The sequence below is a fragment of the Vanacampus margaritifer genome, chromosome 2 (assembly GCF_051991255.1).
Source record: "Vanacampus margaritifer isolate UIUO_Vmar chromosome 2, RoL_Vmar_1.0, whole genome shotgun sequence".
NCBI lineage: Eukaryota > Metazoa > Chordata > Actinopteri > Syngnathiformes > Syngnathidae > Vanacampus > Vanacampus margaritifer.
Window position 1 is genome coordinate 835,449 of NC_135433.1, and position 23,712 is coordinate 859,160.

At 46.0% G+C, this 23,712-nt stretch overlaps 2 protein-coding genes across 5 annotated transcripts; both read left to right on the forward strand.

Annotated features, from left to right (window-relative positions):
• The first annotated feature begins 645 nt into the window (after nt 1-645).
• Nucleotides 646-11,527, forward strand: LOC144044622 (GPI-anchor transamidase component PIGS-like). The gene is made up of 9 exons (XM_077559146.1): nt 646-650; nt 1,571-1,677; nt 2,084-2,173; nt 2,267-2,358; nt 3,104-3,347; nt 5,484-5,596; nt 5,774-5,852; nt 6,205-6,297; nt 7,541-11,527. Exons 3-6 carry the CDS (start codon nt 2,137-2,139, stop codon nt 5,519-5,521), a joined length of 411 nt encoding a protein of 136 aa, XP_077415272.1. The 5' UTR covers nt 646-650; nt 1,571-1,677; nt 2,084-2,136; the 3' UTR covers nt 5,522-5,596; nt 5,774-5,852; nt 6,205-6,297; nt 7,541-11,527.
• Nucleotides 11,528-12,460: 933 nt separating this feature from the next.
• vcpip1 (valosin containing protein (p97)/p47 complex interacting protein 1) lies at nt 12,461-22,393 on the forward strand. 4 transcript variants are annotated; one of them, XR_013291275.1, is made up of 5 exons: nt 12,461-12,561; nt 14,392-17,233; nt 17,881-17,967; nt 19,906-20,681; nt 22,222-22,393. XR_013291275.1 is itself a non-coding variant. In XM_077558869.1 (4 exons), the coding sequence occupies exons 2-4, from the start codon at nt 14,644-14,646 to the stop codon at nt 20,583-20,585; spliced, it is 3,357 nt and encodes a 1,118-aa protein (XP_077414995.1). In that variant the 5' UTR covers nt 12,461-12,561; nt 14,392-14,643; the 3' UTR covers nt 20,586-22,393. The 4 variants fall into 4 exon arrangements, 3 of the variants coding, with proteins under 3 accessions (XP_077414995.1, XP_077414997.1, XP_077414996.1); XM_077558869.1 differs by having other exon boundaries at nt 19,906-22,393; XM_077558871.1 differs by lacking the exon at nt 12,461-12,561 and adding an exon at nt 13,770-13,785 and having other exon boundaries at nt 19,906-22,393.
• The last annotated feature ends 1,319 nt before the right edge of the window (nt 22,394-23,712 follow it).

Genomic DNA, 23,712 nt, shown 5'->3' on the forward strand with positions numbered 1-23,712 from the left:
TTAAAGCATCTTTGCTTTGAACATTCTTTGATAGACTCCCACTAAGACCGAATAGCATGTTCACGTTCTATTGACAAATAAAGACGGATGAATGTGTGTATTTTGTTATTGAAGAGAAAGTGCTAACTGGCAGGGGGTCATGGGGGGCACTCAAAGATTTTTATTGAGGTACATTATTTTTTCCTCTGTTTTTGGATTGAGCCGGTTTCTTTTTTTGCTCACCACTTCTCCACATTTAGAGAAAACTCGCTCGCACGGGACCGACGATGCTGGCGGGCATCATATTACATATTTTACTGTTTCTACACATGCACCTGACTGAGGTCAAATCAATTAAAGACAGTAAAAAAGGTCAAGCCTATTTACAGAAGCTTTACAGCCAAACCTGCCACTCGGGTAACTCGGGTTCCATTCCTGTCCAAATCAAAACGTTTTCTTTTTAATTTGCGGCTTGAAAAAAATAAATAAAAAATTGTCCCCCGGGGACAATGAAAGTTTTCTTCTGATTCTGATCTATATACATAACTTTAAACAGCCAGCACACCGACCTTATCAGGAGTGATCAGATTGAAGTGTTCACGTGTTTGAGCACGTGACGTATCTGCTCCGCCAATCGCATTCAACAGCAAAGATGGCTACCGCGGAAGTAGGTGAGTACTTGTAGAGCAGTGCGTTTTCTTGTCAATATTACTCTTCCATGTTCATTCAACAATGCAACTTTGTTGGAATTGAATACTTTTTTATTATATTTAATATGACATTCAGTCGCGCACTTTCTGTGGCGATCGCGTTTTGAAGAAAACTCGCCTTGGCTGCTGTTAGCTAGCAGTGCTAGCCTAGCACTGAGGGAAACCAATGAACACAAAACCTGCCTAATATGTCATCATTAATAACTTGAACTAGAGATAGGGCAGGACAATTTGTCTTTAAAAGATAAATTCCGGTTCCAAATTGGCTTTTCCCTTTACCAAAGTACAAAGTTACTGACAATGACATTTGACAAAACACTGTTTCTTGTCCCTGCTTTAGCATCAAGGCTTTACTTGCATCAATGTCAACAGAAAATAATCGAAAGAAATATAGAAACAAAGTCACTAATTTGGTTTCACTAGCGCTTGAAGTAGCCACTAAAAATAATAATAATAAAATAAAAAGCCTGACGAGTAAGCCAAAATGAGTTGATCAAATAAATGTTCTTTCTTCGGGGTTGATTTTCATACCTTGCTGTTACAATTTGCCCCACATTACCTAGCATTTATTACTGTCTATGAAGAGCAAAATGTAAGTTTTTAATGACCCCTTTTGTGTAAAGTAATATATTTAATACTATTGATGAGCCTCATGTGAAGGTGGTTTGTTTGTGTTGAATCAATCGTTGATGTAACATGGGTTCATGTTTTGCACTTTGGTGCTTGAATGATCTTCTGCATTTCATTTGCTTTGCTGCCATCTTGTGGCCTATATGCACAATTACGCAGCCTTATCATATCAAGTTAGCTTTCTTTCTTTCTAAGTTAGTCCTCAAAATGTAGTCCTAAAAGTAGATGAGGATATTTTGTTTGTCTTTCAGAGAAACGCCGCCCTGTCCTTCGCCGCCGTGGTGGTCTTCTTGGGACCACCACCACCTATGGCGCTTGGCTGCCCATGGCTCAGATTCAAGAGCTGGCCGAGCTGCAGGTGGGTTCTCTGTGGTCCTCCTTTCTTTTCCGTCTCTCAAAACAATCGACTTCTCTATGGACACGCTCACAGCTCCTTCTGAGCACCGACGTGGAGGCGGTGTTTGCACGCGGGACGCTGACGCCGGAACATCACAAGAAGATCATCCCCGCCCGTGATGCACTCGCGGGATGAGGCGCACACCATTGACGGTGTGTTGATAGTGTGCGTTTTCACCACTTATCCTTTGATGCAATAATGACAGATGATTTTATAATCGATCATAATGGAATCAAGTCCCACAGCTAGTAAATGTATTGAGGTGTTGATGCCGTTGTCGGTTATTCCATTCCGATGTCATTCATTCATTACGAAACCTTTACTCACTGTACTTACACGTGTTTCATTTTGAACAATTATTTTCCAGGAGAGACATCTTTGATTTACAGAAATGAGACGCGATATCGCACAGCGACCATTATGGAGGAGGACGCCCTGGACAAGCCCTCTGCTGCTGGTCAGTGCCACAGTTTTGTTGCCTCGCTTGCTCGCATCGGTTTGTCTTTTGTTGATACTAATGCTGCCTTTTCTTTTTTGTCTCGTCTCGTAGAGACCGATCTTTCCATGCACACACTCAGCGAGAGTCCATGTGGCTCTTTGCTGGTCTACGTAATAGCACAATCTTCTCCGCTGCTGCCTCAGGTTAGAACTGTACTTATGTACCACTATATGCAGTGTTCATCTTTAACGCATTAAGTCCAGACAATAAATGTTTGAAAAATGCAATTTTTCATTCCATTTGCTTTGTTAGCAGTCGTAGTCCACATTCTGTCTTCATATTTGTAGTATTTACTTGTTTTTTTACAATCTGCAAAAAGGAAACATTGTATATTTAAACAAGATGTATATTTTCAAGAGAAAAAGATGTTTATGTTTGAAAAAGAAAGAAAATCATGTTTTTGAAAAAAAGTCCTATTTTTTTAAAGGACAAAGACACTTTTTGAGAAAGGAGTTGTATATTTTCAGCAAAGAAGATGCTACAGTAAATTTTGAGGGAAAAGTCATCATTTAGACAAAGGTCATACAATTCAAAAGTTTCATAGTTTGTGAAAAAAGACAGAAAGTCATCTATTGAAAAACAAATCCGTTATTGACAGAAAAGTCACACTCAGACAAATAGTAAGTAATAAATCTTGTAGAAAGTCATATTTCCAACAAAAATGCGTATTTTTGAAGTGTGATTTTTGTGAAAAGGCAAACATTTTAGAAAGTCATTTGGGAGGGGGAGAAGTTTAATAAAAAAAAATGGAGGAAAAAAACAATTTTGGTCAGAAAAGTGAAAAAAATGGCACATTCTTGAGTGTGTGCACTTTGAGAAAAGTCCTATTTTCAAGAAAGTACGCTGGAAATGTTTGAAAGAAATGCCGCTTTTCCCTGCTGCCAACAGGATGTGGACGTGGACGTGGGCCAGCGGCGGATGGCCTTGCTGCGCGTGGACGCAAATATGAAGGCGGGCAAGTCGTCGCATCAAGTGCTGGCGGCGTTGGAGCCACAGGTGAAAGAGGTGCTGCAGGTGATGTCGTCGTTCAGCCACGACGACATCACGGCCGCACTCAGCGACAGAGTGCGACTCGGCCCGGGAAGCCCACAAAGCAAAGCTGACAGCATGACAACATTCAAGTCTAGTCCGGGTTAGTAGCGCTGCTCGCGTTGTACACACGGCCAGCATCATTCAAAAAAGACAATAAAAATAGCAGTAGAATTGCTTTGTCACTTGTGGACAGGCCCTGCAAGCCTTCGCCACACACTTTTATTTCCCTGCTAAATCCTTCCATGTATTTCAATTCAAATATGGACGGAATTTTCCGTCATGCCATGTTGCTTGTCACTTGTTGCCAGGCAGAATTCTCTGGTCACTGTTGGGTCTGATATTACAGATCCCCTTAGTTACCGACCGTGCACAAAGGAAAAACGAGGCAGAGGCTGTGCTTTGTTTCAATGCAACCGCGGCTGGGGAGAGAAGGGGAGACGTGAGACGTTGACTCACGCTCGGCTCCGTCCGACTTCCTCTCCTCCCCCGGCCACAAGTCGCTTTTATTACAGTTAAGTTTCAGTTTCATATAAACATGGTTAAGTTTCTGTTTTCATATGTCATGGAAAAACACAGAACAGTTTGAGCAAGTTGAGCCGCGCCTTAGGCGCCGCCTCTAAACGACAGTTGATAATATAAAAACATAAAAATATATACAGGATATTCTTTAAAATACACATAATGTTAAGACTACTGTTTTAAGCAACTTCACATTCCCTCCTGTTGTGGATTTAAAAGGACATCAGTAAATACTAAAACAATTAAGTTTTCTCAGTATTACTTCATTAATAGATTCACAACAAGTTGAAGTTAGGAAAACACAATAAGATGAGGGTCACACTTTTGTGTCGGTCTCCACAGTGTCAGTGATCCTCCAGGTGATGATGGAATCGGACATGGCAAAAACTGAATCCCACCCCTCCCCATATTTCATCCCGTCCCACTCTGGTTGAATCCCTGCATACCACTGTGGTGTTGGATATGCGCTTCCAGTCACCAGTGTAGTAGTATCGAAGTACCCCATACTACAGGGAGTGCACCTGCTTCTGAGTCCTTCTAGGGGCACCACAAGATCTACAGTTCCAGGGGCCTGTGGGGAGCAGACGGTGTAGGCGTACTTGAGGGTTTTGGGGTTCAGCCAAGTTGGACACTGTAAACGTGACGCTTCAGGGCCCCAGATTTGCGTTTTTATCTTCGTGGCGCTTGTGGTGATGGTTAGCCACAGGCAAAGTCCAAACAATGTCTGAAAAAGGGTCATCTTCTCCTTTGTTCTTCTTCTTTTTGACAAGAATCAGGGGGTAATCCCTTACCTGAGTTCGGTGACCTTTTTGCAGTGACTCTGGTGGATCCACGTCTCTCTCTCAGCGATTTTGAGAGTGGTGGGTGTGGTCAGGAGAACAACGAATGGGCCGTCCCAGCGTGGGCTCGACCATGTTTTCCTTTTTATCACCTTCACCAACACCAGGTCACCCGGGGTCACCGTCTCCTGTGCAGGGGGAAGAGAGGTAGAGGGCAGATCATTTGCTCTTGACACAGTCCGTTCTTTAAACAAGTCACATAACCATTTAGTCAGTGGATCTGCCTCTCCTGTTTTGTCTGACCATGGCTGATTTTCCCATAAGGGGAGCACAAAGGGTCTGCCTGTTACTGCCTCAAAGGGCGTGATCCCTTGTGGGTTTGGCGTTATTCTCATGTAAGTTTTTACTAGAGATAAACACTCAGGCCATGGTTTTTTGGTTTCTTCCATGGTCTTTTTGAGTCTTAGTTTAATAGTACCGTTGGTCCGTTCAACTAAGCCTGCGCTCTGTGGATGGTATGCACAATGATTTTTTAGGGTGATCCCTAAATGGATGGCCATATTGTCAACGATGGTATTTACAAAATGGCTACCGTTATCACTCCACAAGACTCGTGGAATGCCATGTTCTGGTATTATGTGTTTACAAATAGCTTTAGCTACTGTGAGGGGCGTTTGGATGTTTTGAAGGAACAAGTTCAACCCATTTAGTTAGTGAGTCTACTAACACTAAACAGTACTTGTGCTGACCACTTCTGTGTAGTTCAATAAAGTCCATGTGTAAAACTTCAAATGGGTAGGAGCCCACTGGGCATTTCCCTCTCTGTGGTCTTAAGTTTCCCTGAGCATTGTGACGACAACACACCATACATGACCTACAAAAAGTTTTAAAATAGGTTTGTAAGCCCTGTGGTATTGTCATTGTCTGTTCTACCATAGATATCATCCCTCCTGTTGAGACATGGGACTTCCCATGACTCAATGTGGCTACTGCGTGGAACAGACTGCGGGGGATGACTGGTCGGTCTTCTTTGTGGTAGAGGCCTTCTGGGGTGAGTTCAATGTTCATCATTTAGTGTTTTTTCTTTGTCTGGAGCGTTGTTTTGCATGTCAATTAGTACTTGTTTTGGAATGTTGTTGTGTTTCTTTGTGGTTGGCGAGCATGACGATCTTTGTTTTGACTTGGCCTGCTTGTTTGGCTGCCAAATCTGCTTTTGCATTTCCTACAGAAACGGCGTCTTTTGCTGAGGTGTGAGCTTTGCATTTGCATACTGCTATTTTGGAGGGTAGCAGTACAGCGGCCAAAAGGTCAGTGAGTAATTTGGCGTGTTGAACAGGTTTTCCTGTTGATGTTTTCATTCCTCGTCGAGCCCACATGGCGGCAAAGATGTGCAATGTCGAGTGGGCATATTGGCTGTCGGTCCAAATTGTTACTGCTTTGTCTTTGAATAATTTACATGCTTCTGTTAGCGCGATGAGTTCTGCTGCTTGTGCTGACAGATTTCCTATTAATCGTCCGCTCTTCAGTGTCTTTTGTTGTGTGACCACAGCATAGCCTGTGTTGGTGTTGCCTAGTTCATCTTTGCTTGAGGAACCATCTACAAACACTGCTTCTCCTTCTTGTAAGGGTGTGTCTAACAAATCTCTTCTTGGTTTGCAGATTTCCTCGGTGGCTTCTGTGCAACTGTGTGGTGTCCCATCTGTCTCCACTGGGAGGAGACTTGCAGGATTGAGAGTGCTGCATCTCTTGATGGTAAGATGGGGTTGGGACAACAGTACAGCTGTTAGGCCAAGATGTCTTGCTGGTGAGAGAAATGACATCTTTGTTTGAGTCAAAAGAACATCTACTGAGTGTGTTACTAGTAGAGTGGTGGGATGGAACAACACCAATTCGGCGGATGCTTGGACAGCCATTGCTGCGGCACACACTGCTTGGACACACTGGGGCAGGGCTCTGGCGACAGCATCAAGTTTCTTTGAGTAGTAGGCCACTGGTCGCATTTGTGTACCATGTTGTTGGAGTAGGACGGATGTCATGAATCCGTCTTTGCAGTCCACTGTTTGGGTGAACAGTTTCTTGTAGTCGGGTAGGCCCAAGGGGCCTGTGCTTGTGATGGTCTGTTTTATCTGATTGAACTTCTCATTAGCTTCTTTCGTCCATGTGATGGGATCGGCCAGGGCGATGTCTTCTTGGTAAATTAAATCCACCAGTGGTTGCGTTATTTCGGCGAAGTCCAGAACCCGTAGACGGCAAAAGGTCACTAGGCCTAGGAAGGCCATCATCTGTCTTTTGGTCTTTGGTTTGGGGGCATCAAGGATAGCTTGTTTCCGATCAGAGGTTAGTTTTCTTCCTTCTGCCGATATGATGTGACCTAAGAAAACTACTTCGGTCTGAGTCCACTGTAGTTTGGTCAGTGAGGCTTTGTTTCCTGTCTTTGCCAGGTGTTGACACAGTTTCACTGCTTCTTCTTGATTTTCTTCTTTGGTTGGACTGGCGATGAGAATGTCATCTACGTAAATCAAGATTTGAGTGGTTTCACTGTGTTCATGGAGGATTGTGCTCCTGAATCCACAATGAATTTCAATATTGTAGTAAATGGCCCTAAGCCTAGTTTTCTTACTGCTGGGTCAATAGAGGACATCTGGCTAAACAGGACTGTCAGGTCAAGCACCTCGACGATCGTTCTGGTGTCATCAGGGTTTTCATCACTTGACCTTTCCTGCTCGCGTCATTCGGTTGGATCCCAGTGGTCAGATTTTGGGGTCTCAATTTTTTGTTTGGAGCGGCAATCTCGGGCGAAGTGGCCGTACTTGCCACAATTGTAGCACACATCCTGTCTGGTGGCTGGTCGGCCTCTTTCTCTTCCGCGTCCACGTCCTCTACCCCGATTGGGTTGGTTTTGGTAGTAAATTGGTCCAGAAGGTGGAGGATAGGCATGTTGAAAAAATGTGTGCATGGCATTGAAGACTGTTGATTGCGCTTTTTGTCTTTTTAGGTCTTCAGCGTGTGAGGCCCAAGCTACGAGATCATTCACCGGGGCAGTTCTCCAGGTGTGGTAATGTTTCTTGATAAAATTGACTGTACCGTCCACTAGTCCATCCAGGAATGTTGCCCGCAGTAATGTTTGGTATGTGCTTTGTGCCTCAGTGCTTTCTTCGATGCCACCATGTAGTTTCAGTACGTCTTGGAGGCGGTCCACATATTTTTGTGCGCTCTCTTCAGGTTCTTGGCGGCATTGGCGGACTTTAGTTAAATCAGGTGGTTTCTTGAACACTGCGATGGCTCTTTCTAAAAGAGTATTTAGGGCGTTGTCTAGTTCTTGGCCTGGTTGGTAGACCTGGCCTCGTTGGCTGGCTGGAGCAAAGGCTCCTTGGAATCTTCCGACTCGATGTCCTGCGGTCAGACGTAGGACGCTTAGTAATTCATTGCCATTGAGGTGATAGGATCCATGTAGTTCTCTAATTGCAGCTGCCCATTTTTCAACGTTATCTTCAATGGGAGGAACTGATGCGCATGCGGCTACTTTTTCTTCTTCAGTCCATGGGCGATAGAGCAGCAAGGTCTGTGGATGGGCGGGTTGGCCAGGGTTTGGCATTCCATAAGCTGGGTTGGCTACAGCTACCATGGGATATTCTGCCACCTGCTGGATGTCTGGGTATAATTTTGTTGTTGCAGCCAGGACGTCTGCTGTTGGTTTGTTTGATCTTGTACGGCTTCTCTCAAAGACGGGTTAAAATCATACTTGGTCACCCAGGATTCCAGATACTTGCACGCATTAGCGTCAAAGCTTGCAATAAACTTAACATCCTGGTGTTGTTCTATTTCTTTTCTCAATGACTGGCCCATTGTTTCTACTCCAGAGCGGGCAGCAGTTACTCCCTTTCCTTATCACACACACACACACACACACACACACACACACTCACTCTTTTCTGTGGTGCACCATTTTCTAATTTAAAACCATGTTTTGTGTTTTAGGCGATTATTTTTAATCGCAGTCAGTTCTGTTCTGACCTGATAAATCTTAGTTATATTGAACACAGATATTTTGGTAAACAATGAGTGGGGAGGTGTAAATTATTACGTATTTACGGCAACGTTTAATTTCCTCTACCCGGGCACCCGAAAACTACACTTTTATTTAACAAGTTAAAAACTAGTCAATAAAAGTATTATGGATCTCATCTAATAAAACCGTGATCCCTTTGATGCCCGGATCATATATACCATGGGTTTTTCTATCTTCACGGGCCAACGCCCAAGCGCTTTGCTTTTACTCCCCACTTTTCTATTTTATGTTACTTCTACAGTATATTTAGTGTTCCTTTTTCAAACTTTTGTGTAAATCGTGATAATTAAACAGCATAATACCTGTTAGTCCTCGGTGCCGGTCTGGTTCGCAGGACCCGGTGTCCGGGCGAACGGCCGGGGCCGGAGCGGGGAGACCCGTCCCGCAAGGGGAGACGCTGTCGACAGATTCTCGGTGTCCTCGGTTCGGCGGCGGTCGTCCGTCCAGATGCAGGTCCCGGGTTTCGGCACCAGTTAAATGTTGGGTCTGATATTACAGATCCCCTTAGTTACCGACCGTGCACAAAGGAAAAACGAGGCAGAAGCTGTGCTTTGTTTCAATGCAACCGCGGCTGGGGAGAGAAGGGGAGACGTGAGACGTTGACTCACGCTCGGCTCCGTCCGACTCCCTCTCCTCCCCCGGCCACAAGTCGCTTTTATTACAGTTAAGTTTCAGTTTCGTTTCATATAAACATGGTTAAGTTTCTGTTTTCATACGTCATGGAAAAACACAGAACAGTTTGAGCAAGTTGAGCCGCGCCTTAGGCGCCGCCTCTAAACGACAGTTGATAATATAAAAACATAAAAATATATACAGGATATTCTTTAAAATACACATAATGTTAAGACTACTGTTTTAAGCAACTTCACATCTTCTCCGATTCTTCTCCTCTTTTGTCACTTTTTCTTTTTATCTACTAACTCTTTTCTGGCTTTTTGTTTTTCATTTTTCGTCTCCGAATCTTTCTCTCCATCTTTTCTATTCTTTTTCCGGCCTTCTTTTCAAGCCCTTCTCTTCTGACTTTCCTCATCTGACTCTCCTTTTTTAATCTTCCTAGCAGGCTTTTCTTTAAAGATTCTTCTCTCTGACGTTTTCTTATATGTGACTCTGACACTTTTCTGACTCGTCCTTTCTGACTCTTTTTACTAACTCTTCTTTGATTCTTCTTCTCTTGATCTCTTCTTTCGTGACCCTGTTCTCTGACTTGTTTTTTCTTTTTATTTGATTCTCTTCATCCTTCTCTGACTCTTTATTCAAGGCTCTTCTTTTTCCCCCTGACCCTTCCTTCTTATTTCATTCTTCTTTTCTGCCTCTTTTGCCCAACTCTTTCACGACTCTTCTGACTCCTCTTTTCGGACTCTGCGTTTCTGAGTTGTATTTTGTAACTCTTCTTTAAACTTGAAAATACATCACCAGTGTGGTGGCTAAGCATTTCAATGTGACAAAAAAAAAGTTGTGGTGAGGGTGAGCGAGCGCAGGCTGTATTCTTAAAGGCGCTAAAGACCCTTTCTGTTGTTGATGACCATAAAAGGCATGATGGCAGCGGAGGCGTGTTCCCATGGCAACAGCTGCAGCGTCAGTCAAAATAGAACAACACAGTTCTTAAAGACACCGCGTGCATGCTGTCGATGTCTTTTGAAACATGTCCGTCATATCTATTTCAATCTGATAAATAATCTCATTAGCCGCGCACGTGATCATGTCCGTGTTTAGGTGGTGCGAGGACAGCGGCTCGTGGTACCGCAAGCACACCAACGAACTCCAAAGAATCTCCTTTTCAGCCAGTAAGTCCAACCAGCAAACGCATTTTGTCATCTACGCTATCAACATGATCTCACATACTTGACACAACCAAGGGGCAAATCCTAAATATTTTTCAATGACGAAAGGTCCATTTATTGAGGCCAGTCAGGCCACATCTAACACATTTTTGGATTTAAAATGGCCATTTTCATTTGAAATCCCGAAAGTCAAAAGTCATTTCCATGTAAACTACAAATAAACAGCTGAAGAAAACAAAATCAATCAAAACAAATATTCTGGGAGCAGCATAAGAACAATTTTCTTTTCAAGCACAAAAAAAACAAAGTGTCGAGTATTCCAGGGGTCCACAAATTATTGGTGTGTGGGAATATGTCTATGGTTTTATTGGGTATTTTTGGTCAAACACTTTATGTTGCTTTTAAAGTATGAAAGGTGCGATACATAGAAAGATTTGATTGATTGATTGATTGATTTGATGTGATTTTATTCATAGAGCGTGAGAAAGAATACCTAATTGGTAAGGAAAACCAAACATAGGATAAATAAGTCAACAATAATGAAATGACTCCAAATGAGATCAAGGACAACGTTTGCTTTAGCAAAATTTGGGCAGCTAAAGCAAACACTTCCTGTTTGCTTTAGTAACATTCGGACAGCTAAAGCTACACAGCTAATGCAAGACTTAAGCAACATTTCCATAGCTCATACAACGCTTCCAGTTTGCTTTAGCAACATTTCCACAACTAATACAACACTTCCTGTTTGCTTTAGCAATATTTCCACAGCTAAGGCTACACTTAATGTTTGCTTTAGCAACATTTACACCGCTAACACCACACTTCCTGTTTGCTTTAGCAACACTTACACAGCTAATCTAACACTTCCTGTTTGCTTTAGCAACATTTGGACAGCTAATGCAACACTTCCTGTTTGCATTAGCAGCATTTACACAGCTAAAACCACACTTCCTGTTTAATATTCTTGTTTTGAAAGACAAAATTAATTATGGTTTGGGGTGTGGCTCAACGTGGGGTGGACTTAAATGACTCCCCCCACACAGCACCATTATTTGTTTATTTTTCCTTGGCGAATTTAATGATTGACCTTTAAATTTAAAAAAAATAAATCTTCTAACGTCATGCCGATGACATCATGTTGCGGCTGTTTGTGTAGCAGTGAAGCAGACGTGTCTGACGAAGATGTGCTCGCGGCCGTGAGCGCAGGCGAGGAAGAAGAGGAGACACTGCAACTTTTCATCATCCTCATCATCATCACATGGTTTATGACATCATCAAATCAATTCTTCACATTCTCCATCTTGTTCTTACAATTAAAAAAAACTGTTACTTCATGTCTGCTTTATGGAACACACCTCTCACACGTACTTCCGAGTGGTTTTTCACTCACGTGGACCTGAAGAGGCATTTGAGTACATTATATGAGTGCATTTCATGATGTGTGAGAGGATTTCAGTAGAATCACTGACAGTCCCTCATATCACAAACGACACTAATAAGAGGGCCTGTCAACAATTCAGGATTCCCTCTCACACACATTGTTGAAATTGTTTATTTTCACACTCTATTGACATTCTTCAGCACTAACATGCTAGTGAAACACTATAACACACACTACTAAAATTATTTAACTCACAGTGCACACATGACTGAAATGGGAGTTTCAGAAAATGAGTGTATTACAAAAACGTGTGAGAGGATTTCACCCGTATCGTATGAGAGGTAATCCTGAAGTGTGTGACTGTCGCTGTTGGGCTGTCACAAACAAAGGTATGAGAGGCCATAAGACACAATTCAAGAGTGGCTCTCTCACATTTGAAATCCTCTCACACATTATGAAATGCACTCATATAATGTACTCAAATGCCTCTTTCAGAACCACGTGAGAGTGACCCATGCAGGTAAAAGCCATTGCGTTAGCGCCGCCATTTTGGCAGCATAGAAACCGCGTCTGCCATTTTGAGAAAACGACAAACGCCACACTTTAAACAATGATTGACAGCTGTTATGGACCAGCTGCCAAAAAAAGGATTGAGGATTCTTCAGGCTACCAAAAGAGGAACCAAAGTGTAGCCAATGGATCACAGCAGCCATAAAAAGGGTGAGCAACAAAACGGAGCATTTGGGATCCTCCTCGTTGCTTGTGTAGCGATCGCTTCATATCAGGTGAGTCGTGTGGATGCAGCTCGATTGTATACTTATTAAATAAAGGCAAAATACGTGATTGGGCACTTTGTAAATGGTGGCTAAATCAGCAGATGTTAACTTGCCTGAAGCTACGGTAGGAGGCTAGCTAGCTTCAGGCAAGTTAGCATATGCAAAATGTGGGGGAAATCATCAGTTTGTTTGTTTGGGCTGCTATGGTTTAATAGATACTACACCGATGATTTTAACTGACCAACACCATAAAGAAGACTTTTTATGGCATCAATGATGGCGTCCGAATTAGTAGCTGCTAAGTTGCTAACGTACCCGAATAACACTTGCGTGAAAGTGCTAACTTTGATGGCATTTTGACCACATATAAAGAGGAAATAAATTGGGGTTGTTCAAACCTGTAAAGCCTGGATATGATCACGCTTTTGCATAGTCGCTTTCCATCATTTTCAATGGGTGTTCCCTACTTCCTGACCCCCAGTTGAATTTCGCTCGCCGCCGAAATCACGTGATTGCAACCCACATATTGGCAAATAATGATTCCGTATATAGTCCAGGACCTTCTGCTTACAGGCTGAGCACGCTAACCACTACACCATTCGGGTGTTAAGAAACAGCGTGTTTTACATGTAGTTCGATGGTTTTGCACGTTTGGAGTAGGTTTAAGACATACTTTTAAACGTATTAAATACGTTCGGAGGTCTTTGCCAGTCAAAAACGTTGACTCTACATTGGCAGTTCTACGCTTCTGTAAAAGTGCAATGGTGACAGACGACAGACATTAACGCCTGCCATTAACCACACAATATAGTACATCCAAAATGCAACACATTTACAATAATATAGTTCCGTCCCCATAAATCAAAACCAAAATAGATCCTCCACAAATACATGTTACAATATGAAAAATAAATCCTCTTACATCAGAAACAAGAACAAAAAATAGCAGCAAAAATGTGTTCAATGTAAAAAACAAAACAAATATTTGTAAATGTATGTATGCACATACATTTATGTTTGTATGTATGTACATTTACTGCATGGAAACGTAATTGACGCTGTTCTCGGTTGCCATGGTAATAAAGTGCTGACGTTCCAGTAGTACAGCGACATCTCGTGGGTGGCGCAAAATGCTGCGCACGCACACGCTAGCCTTTGTGCTAAAATTATCAATATTTGTCACAAATATACTAAGTGTTTCTACACACTCTACAAACGCACAGATAAAATTAGGTAAGTTAATTACACTACAATAGTGTTTTTAATTTTGATACGTAACAAAGAAACGAGGCGACGTATGATGACGTCACGGCATGAGTTGCGGTTCGCTTCACCGCCTGGCGGGAGACCATGTTTGTTTGTATGCATGTTTGTGAGAGTAGTGAGTAAAAAAAAAAATGAGAAGAAAAAAATGGTTGACCGTCAACTTGTGCAAAGCAGCAAAATGGACCAAAACAAACAATCAAAGATAAAAAAAAAAAAAACGGGACACCTTGCACAAGCTAATCAAAGTTAGGTTCCATAAGCTAAGTGAGCCTCTTAGCTCGTCTTTGTCCTCATTAGGCGAAAGCACAAAAAAAGAGCCCAACCACGAAATATGCCGAATGTGCTCTTTTGTGGAGCGTGCCGGTTAAATAAATGTGACTTTTATCTGCAAGTCACAACACAGCACGACGGCTGGTGTGATTTCACTTCCTGTTTCAACAAACTCCGCCAGATCGCGTTGCATTGTGGACGCTGTAGGCGGAATTACGTGGTGGGTGTAAAAGAGTCTACCTCGACTAATCGTTTTTTTGTTGTTTGTTTCTTTTTCTTTTGTCTTACTGTCTTTTTTTCTAGACGCGCACAACGCGAGTACGTCTTTTCACGACGGCTGGTCTGTGTCTCGACGACGTCGCGTTCGAGCACAACTACAAGTCCCATAATGCCCCGGCGTGACGTCGCTCGTTTGGCAAGGCGAGTGGCTGGCTCCAGACACCCGGCCGCTTCCGTGTTGTTCTTGTCGGCTAGCAGCACTTTTGACGGCCCCGCGCTGCCATGAAGAAATCTTTGTGAAGCTCGGACTTCACTCGACAGCCTCCTCGTCCCGACATGTCGCTGCCGCGCGGCTCCAGGAAGAAGGACAAGCGCATTCTGTCGGCCACCTGCCCGGACGCCAAGTGTCAAGCGAGCTTGTTCTTCCCGGCTCATGGTACCGTTAGCATCGAGTGCACCGAGTGCGGCCAGCGGCACGAGCAGAAGAACCTGCTTAACGTCCAGGAGGTGACCGATCCAGATGTGGTGCTCCACAACCTGCTCAGGAACGCCCTGCTGGGCGTCGCGGGCGCCCCCAAGAAAGGCACCGAGTTGGTCAAGGTGATGGGGCTGTCCAACTACCACTGCAAGCTGCTCTCGCCGGTTCTGACCCGCTACGGCATGGACAAGCAGAGTGGTAAAGCCAAACTGCTGAGGGACATGAACCAGGGCGAGACGTTCGACTGCTCGCTGCTGGGCGACCGGGCCTTCCTCCTCGAGCCGGAGCATGTGTCCACGGTGGGCTACGGCAAGGACCGCTCGGGAAGTCTGCTCTACCTCCACGACACCCTGGACGAGGTCAAGCGGGCCAACGGCCACCGGGAGTGTCTCATCCCCGTCCACGTGGACGGGGACGGCCACTGCTTGGTCCACGCCGTGTCGCGGGCGCTGGTGGGCCGGGAACTCTTCTGGCACGCCCTGCGGGAGAACCTGAAGCAGAATTTCAAAGAGAACCTGGACCGCTACAAGGCCCTGTTCCAGGATTTCATCGACGCCGCTGAGTGGGAGGACATCGTCAACGAGTGCGACCCGCTCTTCGTCCCGCCCGAAGGCGTGCCGCTGGGACTGCGCAACATCCACATCTTCGGCCTGGCCAACGTCCTGCACCGGCCCATCATCCTGCTGGACTCTCTGAGCGGCATGAGGAGCTCCGGGGACTACTCGGCCACCTTCCTGCCGGGCCTGGTGGCCGAGGAGCGTTGCCGTGCCAAAGACGGCGAGCTCAACAAGCCCATCTGCATCGCTTGGAGCAGCTCCGGGCGCAACCACTACATCCCACTGGTGGGCATCAAGAACACGGCGCTGCCCAGGCTGCCCGCCCACCTGCTCCCCAAGGCCTGGGGGGTCCCGCAGCAGCTCATCAAAATGTACATCAAGCCGGAGGCGGACGGCGGCTGCGTGATCGGCGGCGACCGCAGCCTGCAAGACAAGTACGTCATGCGGTTGGTGGGCGCCATGGAGGAAGTGTTCATGGAGAAGCACGGCATCCACCCGACGTTGGTGGCCGACATGCACCAGTGGGTCTACCGGCGCACCGGCGTCATCGGCATCCAGCCCGAGGAGGTGACAGAGGCGGCCAAGAAGTCGGTGGCGGAGCACCGCCTGCACCGCTGCCTGGTATGCGGCGCCCTCTCGGAGCTCCACGTGCCGCCCGAGTGGCTGGTGCCAGGCGGGAAGCTCCACAACCTGGCCAAGTCCACGCACGGCCAGCTGCGGCCCGACAAGAACTACAGCTTCCCTCTCAACAACCTGGTGTGCTCCTACGACCCGCTCAGCGACGCCCTCCTGCCCGACTACAAGCTCAGCTCGCTCGACACGTGCAACTGGTGCCGCGGCACCTCGGTGCGCCGCGTCCGGGGCGACGGCCTGGTGGTCTACCTGGACGGAGACCGGACGGACACGCGCTCGCGGGGCGGCAAGTGCGGCTGCGGCTTCAAGCACTTCTGGGAGGGCAAGGAGTACGACAACCTCCCGGAGGCCTTCCCCATCACGCTGGAGTGGGGCGGCCGGGCGGTCCGGGAGACGGTGCACTGGTTCCAGTACGAGGACGACCCGCCGCTCAACAGCAACGTGTACGACGTGGCCACTAAGCTGGTCACCAAGCACTTCCCGGGCGAGTTTGGCAGCGAGATTCTGGTGCAGAAGGTGGTGGACACCATCCTGCGCCACACCGCCAAGAGGAACCCGGACGAGTACAACCCTGTGGCGGTGGACGGCGCCCATGCTCGGCGGCTCGCCGCCGAGACCACGCCGCAGACACCAGACCCGCCCGCCAAGATCATCTTGACTGGGCCCAAAGCCAAGACACTCCACAAGGAGGAGTTGACCATGAGCCGGGCCGAGCGCGACCTCCAGCACAGCATCAGCGAGCGGGCCTCGGTCTCGCAACGCCGCGCCAAGCCGGACCCCAAAGAGCGCTCCCCCGGGACCCCCGGGACCCCCGCGCCTTCCTCTGCGCCGGCCACCCCCACCAAGTCCTCAGTGGCCCCGGTGCCGGCCAGCGGGGAGAAGAAGATCCGCGTGAGCGCTGGCGATGGCCGGACGGCCACCCTGACCCTGGGGCCCCGCGCGTCCTACTCGGACCTCCGCGACAGCATCGCCGAGCACTTCGGGGTGGCGCCCGCCCGTCTGTGCATCCGCTACGGCTTCCCGCCCAGGGAGCTGCCGCCGCCGGCGGCCGGCCACGAGAAGGAACCGGTGGCGCTGCGGCACGGCGACCGGGTCACCCTGGAAATCCTGAGGGGCGCCGACGAGGAGGCCCCGCCCGCTTGTGGGCCGCCGCCCGAGTGCCAGGAGGCCGTCACGTCCAACGTGATGAGTGAGCGTGACCTTCAGGACAGCATCGACCTTGAGATGTCTTCGCTGTGTCTGCTGGCGACCTTGATGGGTAAGCATGTATGGAGGACCAAAAATGGACCAAAAATGTATTTCCATTTATATTATTATTTTGCATTTCAATTTGGAATGATATTTTTTTTATATCAGTTTTTATTTTCGCTGTTATTTATTTGGTTGACTTGATGTTGCGCGCCTTTCAAAATAAGACCAACGAATTGATTGCTTATTGATGAGAAGAATACATTCTAAACAGCGGCAACAAGCTCTGCTTGTGTTTGTGTGTGCGCGCGTTTGCTGACTGAGGCTTCTGGACGCCTCGCCGTCTGGCCTGCCAGCTGTGTCAAAGGTCGCTACAGCGTTGTGAAAACACACCAGCCTCATGACTCGGGCTGCAAATAACAATTCTTTTGATAATCGATTAATCCTTTCATTACCCCCCCCCCCCCCCTTCCTTACTACTAGTGTGGTCCAAAACATCTGTTAGAAAATCGGCATAAATGTTGATGATTGTTTTCCAAAGTCAAAGCAGATGTTGCAAATGTCTTATTTTGAATTTTCTGAACTACAGAAGAAATGTATTTATTTTTCCTGATGAACTTCCATTCATCAAACATCGATTGATCAGCCAGCCTTACCTGCTGACGTTGCACTTCCTGCTAGCGTGCGCTAAGTTAACCGCCTTTGATGCTGTCGCAGGTGAGGACGTGTGGTCGTACGCCAAGAAGCTGCCACACTTGTTTCAGCAGGGCGGCGTCTTCTACAACATCGTCAAGAAGGACATGGGTACGTACGTGAAGGCGCTTTCTTATCCACGGCCATCAGCAAAAACATCCTCTAGTTCGCCTTTAACATTTGGAAATCCACAAAATTGTTGAATGAAATCCCTTGCTTGCTTCCTTCCTTTCGGTGAACAACTTTGAAGTGTTTCCACCCGCCCTTGTGGCATCAAACCGCAACTGCACTTAAAAAGGTGTGGTGGATGGAGTATTGTTACTGCGCCAGAAAATTTAAAGTTCAACATAACTAAAGAAATATTTGAAGTCTGTACATGACATTTAAGACACGATTACGTGTGTGCTTGTACATATCATGATGTGTCAACTAAATGGTAGTGTTTGTTTACCTTAAATGGTGATCACGAGTGAGCTAATCTGCTAATCCCGAACACTAACTGTTTAGCTTCGGCTAATTGTGTTGGTGATTATTAAAACACGATTACCTGTGTAATGTACATCTCATGATGTATTTGTTAACTAAATGGTAGTGTTTGTTTACCTTAAATGGTGCTTTCTAGCGGGCTAATGCTAACCCCCATCTGCTAACTGTTTAGCATAGACCAATTGTGTTGCGTGTGATAAAGGGACACTTGATTTATTGAGCCATTTTCAGCAGTAAAAAGTTAATATTTTGCCCAGAATGAATTTGATAATTTCATTATTTTCCTTGTACAATTAATACCTTCAAAAACTATTTTTTTTCCACTTGCTGTAGACTGAACAGGTGATGTCATCTTCAGTCGACAGTAAGTGGAAAAATGTGTTTTTAAAAGTATTAATTGTACATGAAAAATAATGAGGTTTTCAAATTCATTCTGGGCAAAATATTAACTTTTTAATAATTCTAATGCACAGACGATAGTAAATAATGAGTAGTGGATTTAAAAAAGAAAAAAAGAAATCAAAATGATGTGAGATGGGTTGAGTGTTGATAATTTGACGGAATAATTAATAGGATAGTCAATTTAAAAAAAGATTTGATAGTGACAGCCCCAGTTTTATGTTATGTGTCATCTATCCAACTATTTACTACCGCTTATCCGGGGGACAGAACACTTCCCTCACCCCCGCCACTTTATTTTAGGCCAGCCGGGAGATGCTGTCTTTCAAATGAGTTTGGGGTTCGCCCACTATTGATGAGAAATTGCACAACAAGTAATGAAAATTTTGAGAAAGAAAAAAAAATCAAAATGCCTCCAGCGGCACCCCAGCGTGAGACTTTAAATGATATTTAAAGGTGCATTGTGCCGTTTAAAAAGGTAATGTTACCAATGCCCAAATGAGTACGAAGAGCCCTGACTGTTTGACTCTGATTGCACCAATCAGCTTTGATCTTCCCTTTATAGTAGAGTGTGCGGCGCCTCACGCTCCACAGTTTTCTGACCTCATTTGAAGTTGTGTCTTCGTTTGTCAAGTGCGGCTGTCCCTTTAAGATCGCGCACCATAAACGAGCCTGACACCGACGCTGCAGTTACGCTTTGGGCCAGAGGTGGCAGTCGCGAGTAAACAAAAAAAAGTGACAAACTGCACAAAGATCACCCTGGATGCAAATATTTCAGAAAAATAGAAGTTCATAAAAAGAATGCTATATTCAGTATTCAATTTTAATGTCCTAAAAACCAAGCATTTTTTTAGAACAGATCTTTACTATGATGCCAATGAAGAACACTTTTGATGTGCACAAAGCTTTATTTATGATTAAATGAATTGTTTTCTCTTTTTTATTTCCAAATAGTTGTAGAGAGACCACATGAATCCAACAAGTGGGTTAGCGGGGGTCAGGAATAGAATAACTGCAAATAAGCAGGAGGTGGGGGGCAAGTGTGTGAATAGCGGGGGACGATTCCAAACAAAATGTGTCAATAATGGGATCAGCGGGTAGCAGATTATGAAGATGTAACCCAGATTTGGCTCTAACGTGACGTGTCACCGTGTGCGCGTTTAGGCCTGATGAACGGGAAGCACTGCACACTGCCCCACCTGACCGGGCGCACCTTCGTCTACAATGCGGCGGAGGCCCGCGTGGAGCTGTGCGCCGACACCGCCGGCCACTTTGAAGTGTGCGCCGACGTGGAGGAGCGCGTGAAGGAGGCGCTGGCCCGGCTGCGCTCGGACGCCTCCGGGGGGGGCAGCCGGGAGGGCAGCCCGTCGCACGGCGCCCTGCGGCTGGGCGGCGGCGCCGTGCGCAAAAAGGAGCAGCTGCACGCCGTCCAGGCCTTCCAGGGAAAGGGCCACTCGCTGGGCAGCCGCGGCGCCTCCCCGCCGCCGCCCGAGCGCCGGCCCGTCACGCGCCAGCACAGCAGCGGCGTGGACCTCGCCGCCGGCGTGTCCCGCGGAGGGCCCCCCGACCCGTCCCGCGTCCCCGAGGCGGTGCGCGTGGCGCCGGGCTTCGTGACGGTGAAGGACGGCCGCGGCCTGGACCCGGTCCTCATGGAGCAGCAGCGCCGCAAATTGCAGGAAATGGTCTCCTCCATCCAGGCCTCAGTGGAGCGACAACTGCGCCGACAGCCCGCGTCCGGCGCACAGACGATCGACGGGCAGGAGGCCGCCGGCGGGAAGGTGGAGGACGAGGACGAGATGGAGAGCCAGGACGGCGAGCGGGCCGAGCCCATGGACCACTCCTGATCTCGGGCCCTTGCCGCGCTGCCGACGGCGGGTGGAAAACGCCGCTTTGCTCGCCACGTTCCCAAGCGCGCTGACTAAGATGGCTTCCCAACATACGTAAGTCGTGCGCACGCTTGATGTATCGCTTGCGCACAAATACGAACGGCACGGGTTTGAGTTGCGCTTGCGAGATATGCAAGATTACTAAATTGTGCTGCGTGACATTGGACTTACCAGCGCGACTCGTGCATCATGCGATTGGGATTTACTAGGTGGCCCAGATAGGTCAAAAGACGCGCGTGACATATGAAGTTGCACCTGCAAGATTCACGTGCCACTCGTGCATCTCGTGTGCGTCACTTCAAAAGTCACACCTGCGATAAACGACGTTGCGCTCGTAAAAAACAAAACGCCCAAGTTTTCCTTTACTCGTTTTACTCGCAGCTTTGTAAGTCGCACCCGCACTTTTCACGGCTCGCGCACACCACTTCCGGGACGAGTCGGCCAGCAGGAAGCGCGTGTACCGCTCCTGGGAAGCTTGGAGGGCGAGGACCAGATGGAGAGCAGGGTGAGCGCTCCTGCATTCTGCTAACTGCAGGTGGGGGGAAAAAAACGTTTTTGTCGCCATTTGTCTTTGTTGTTTTTTGCCAATGGTGGAGCACGTGACTGCAACGACATTTTTTTTCATTTTTAATTTTTTTTTTGAACAGCGATATGCTTGACAAGTGTTAGTAGGCAGAGCTTAACTGACATGACCTAGCCAGGCCAACAAGCAAACACGTTGCTTTCACTGCCATGACACTTGTTATTCGATGACATCACTATTAACAATCGCTATACAAACAAGGGAGATGACGTTTTATTATTTTGTGTAACCAAATGATCGTACAAAATGTATAACTCGTACAGGCAAGATTCGTGCCTTGCATATCATGAGCGTGACTTATTATTTTGCACACACGAACCTTGGGTTGTTGATTTTAGAAGTCGCCGCGCACGCCACTTGCACATCTCGCAAGTGCAACTTTGGGAGTCGCAGCCGCGTCTTAAGATCTTGAAAGTGCTCAGAGAAAATTTTAGATTGTAACTTGCAAAGTCACGCTCGCTCCTTGTGCGGCACGTTGCCATCAAATCATCACATTTGACGTGCAAGTTGAATGGACGGGATTTGTCAAGCGAGTTTCGTCACCTTAACATAAAACGCCATAAAACACGCGAATGAATGTCGTCAGCCAGGATCTGTTTTATTTCACATCCGTTTCGTTCCTATCCAACACTTCCTGTTTTCTCCCGTGGCCGCGTTTCAAACAAAGCGAAGAAGAAAAGTCGCTCAGGCGGCACACCGCACTTTGGCGCCCTCCAGTGACTTTGTCGCGGAAACCAACTAGTTGACGGTCACCAAAAAAGAAGCGGGCAAAATGTCGTGGTCAGCAAAGCGGACGCACCGGCGAGTTTGGCGACTGCTCGTGACCAGCAGAGTGGCTCGTCGTCGTCGGTCTTTCTTTTTGCCGGCACCGGTCTTAATTGCATCATTTGTAAATATTTTACGAGGCTCATATGCAAATGTTGCTCCAACGTGAAAAAGGAAGGAAGGTTCCATCGCGTGAACCTTGGACTTAGTTTTGCTTATTTGTTTTCCAACTTTGCCACAATAAAGGATGACCACAGTACGTTGAAGAGAAAATCATCAAGAGTCCGTTGGGTGTTTGAAAGGAATCCCGTTTGAATTTGAAGCTTTTCTCTGATGCCAAGAGTCAACCACAAACTCAATTTCATCCTTTTGTTGTTTGCACGCGTGATGAATTGACAATAAAATCATTCAAATTGTTTTTCCTGTTTCCAATCTGCTTCTTTTAGTCCCAATTGCAGGCCCATGAAAAAATAGCGCAGTACAAGTACGGATGATGCTTGTGCAAAAAAAAAAGAAACGTTTCAAGTACAAGGACTGAAACCAAATTTTGCATCCCACTGAGGGGTGAACATTTGCAAGGCTAACAAATGTTGATTTCCTGTCGGGGTTCCTTCAAGGTCGCAGCGTTTCCTAAATGTTCTCTAATGGTCTTTCTTGTTGCAAGGAAATTTTGAACGCGGTGAACAAAACAAGACTGTTTAGGAAACGCTGCAATCTTGAACAAACCCTGACGTGACATCAACATTAGCGTCGCAAACGTTCACCTCTCAGTGGGATACGGGATTTAGAAATGACTCATTGAGCTCTCGATTATTTTCATTTAGGGCTAGAAAGAAGAAAATATTTTCCACCTCGACTATAAATAGTATCATTTGTCTATAAAATATAAGTACACCATTGTATTCTTATCAACAGTTAAAAAAAAAAATAGATCAACTTGGGGTAACTTTATGAACATTTTTAGTCTTGCTTCATCTTTTTGTTGTCAAACTTTTGCCATTGCTGAGGGTTTGTTCACTGCACTTTTTATCTCCTGCTCTGTGCTGTGTGTGCGTCTGCTTGTTGTAAAAAACAAAACAAAAAATCCTACACTTTAGACCTAATACTCCCTGCACAATGCCACCTACTGTAGTGGATCTGCAATGACACTTTATGTGAGTATGCATCCCCCCCCTCCCCAATAAAGCATGTTCCCTATTTCAGAAGGAATGACTGTAAGCCCGCATCCCACACTTGCTGGCACATGTTGATTTCACGTCAGGGTTTGTTCAGGTTACCTAAATGTTTTCTAAACCATCTCAAAATGTTTTAATGATTTTTCTTCATGATTTTCGCAGGTCATTAAAAAAAATTAAGCCATTCAATGGATTTGGCCAAAGTTAAGGCCTTAAAATTGCATTAAAACAAATCAAATATGTCCGGGGGCATTAAAGATGAAAATACAATTAATGGAAAAACGTTAAACTATTTATTTTAAATACAACATTACTATAACACAGTTTAGCAATAATATTCATGCTTCATGTTCCAAGCACCAATTGCTCTGAATTTGAAAAGAAAAATGTACTGTTTCGATCACCAACGTCCAACATGAAACAATAATGCCATCTAGTGGCATATAATGACAACAACACAAATCTATGACTCAACGTTTCACACTCCTAGTTTTAAGTTGCATTGAAAACTGCATTAAAAAGCATTAAATTAGAAGTGGTGAAATAAATGTAATTGCTCACC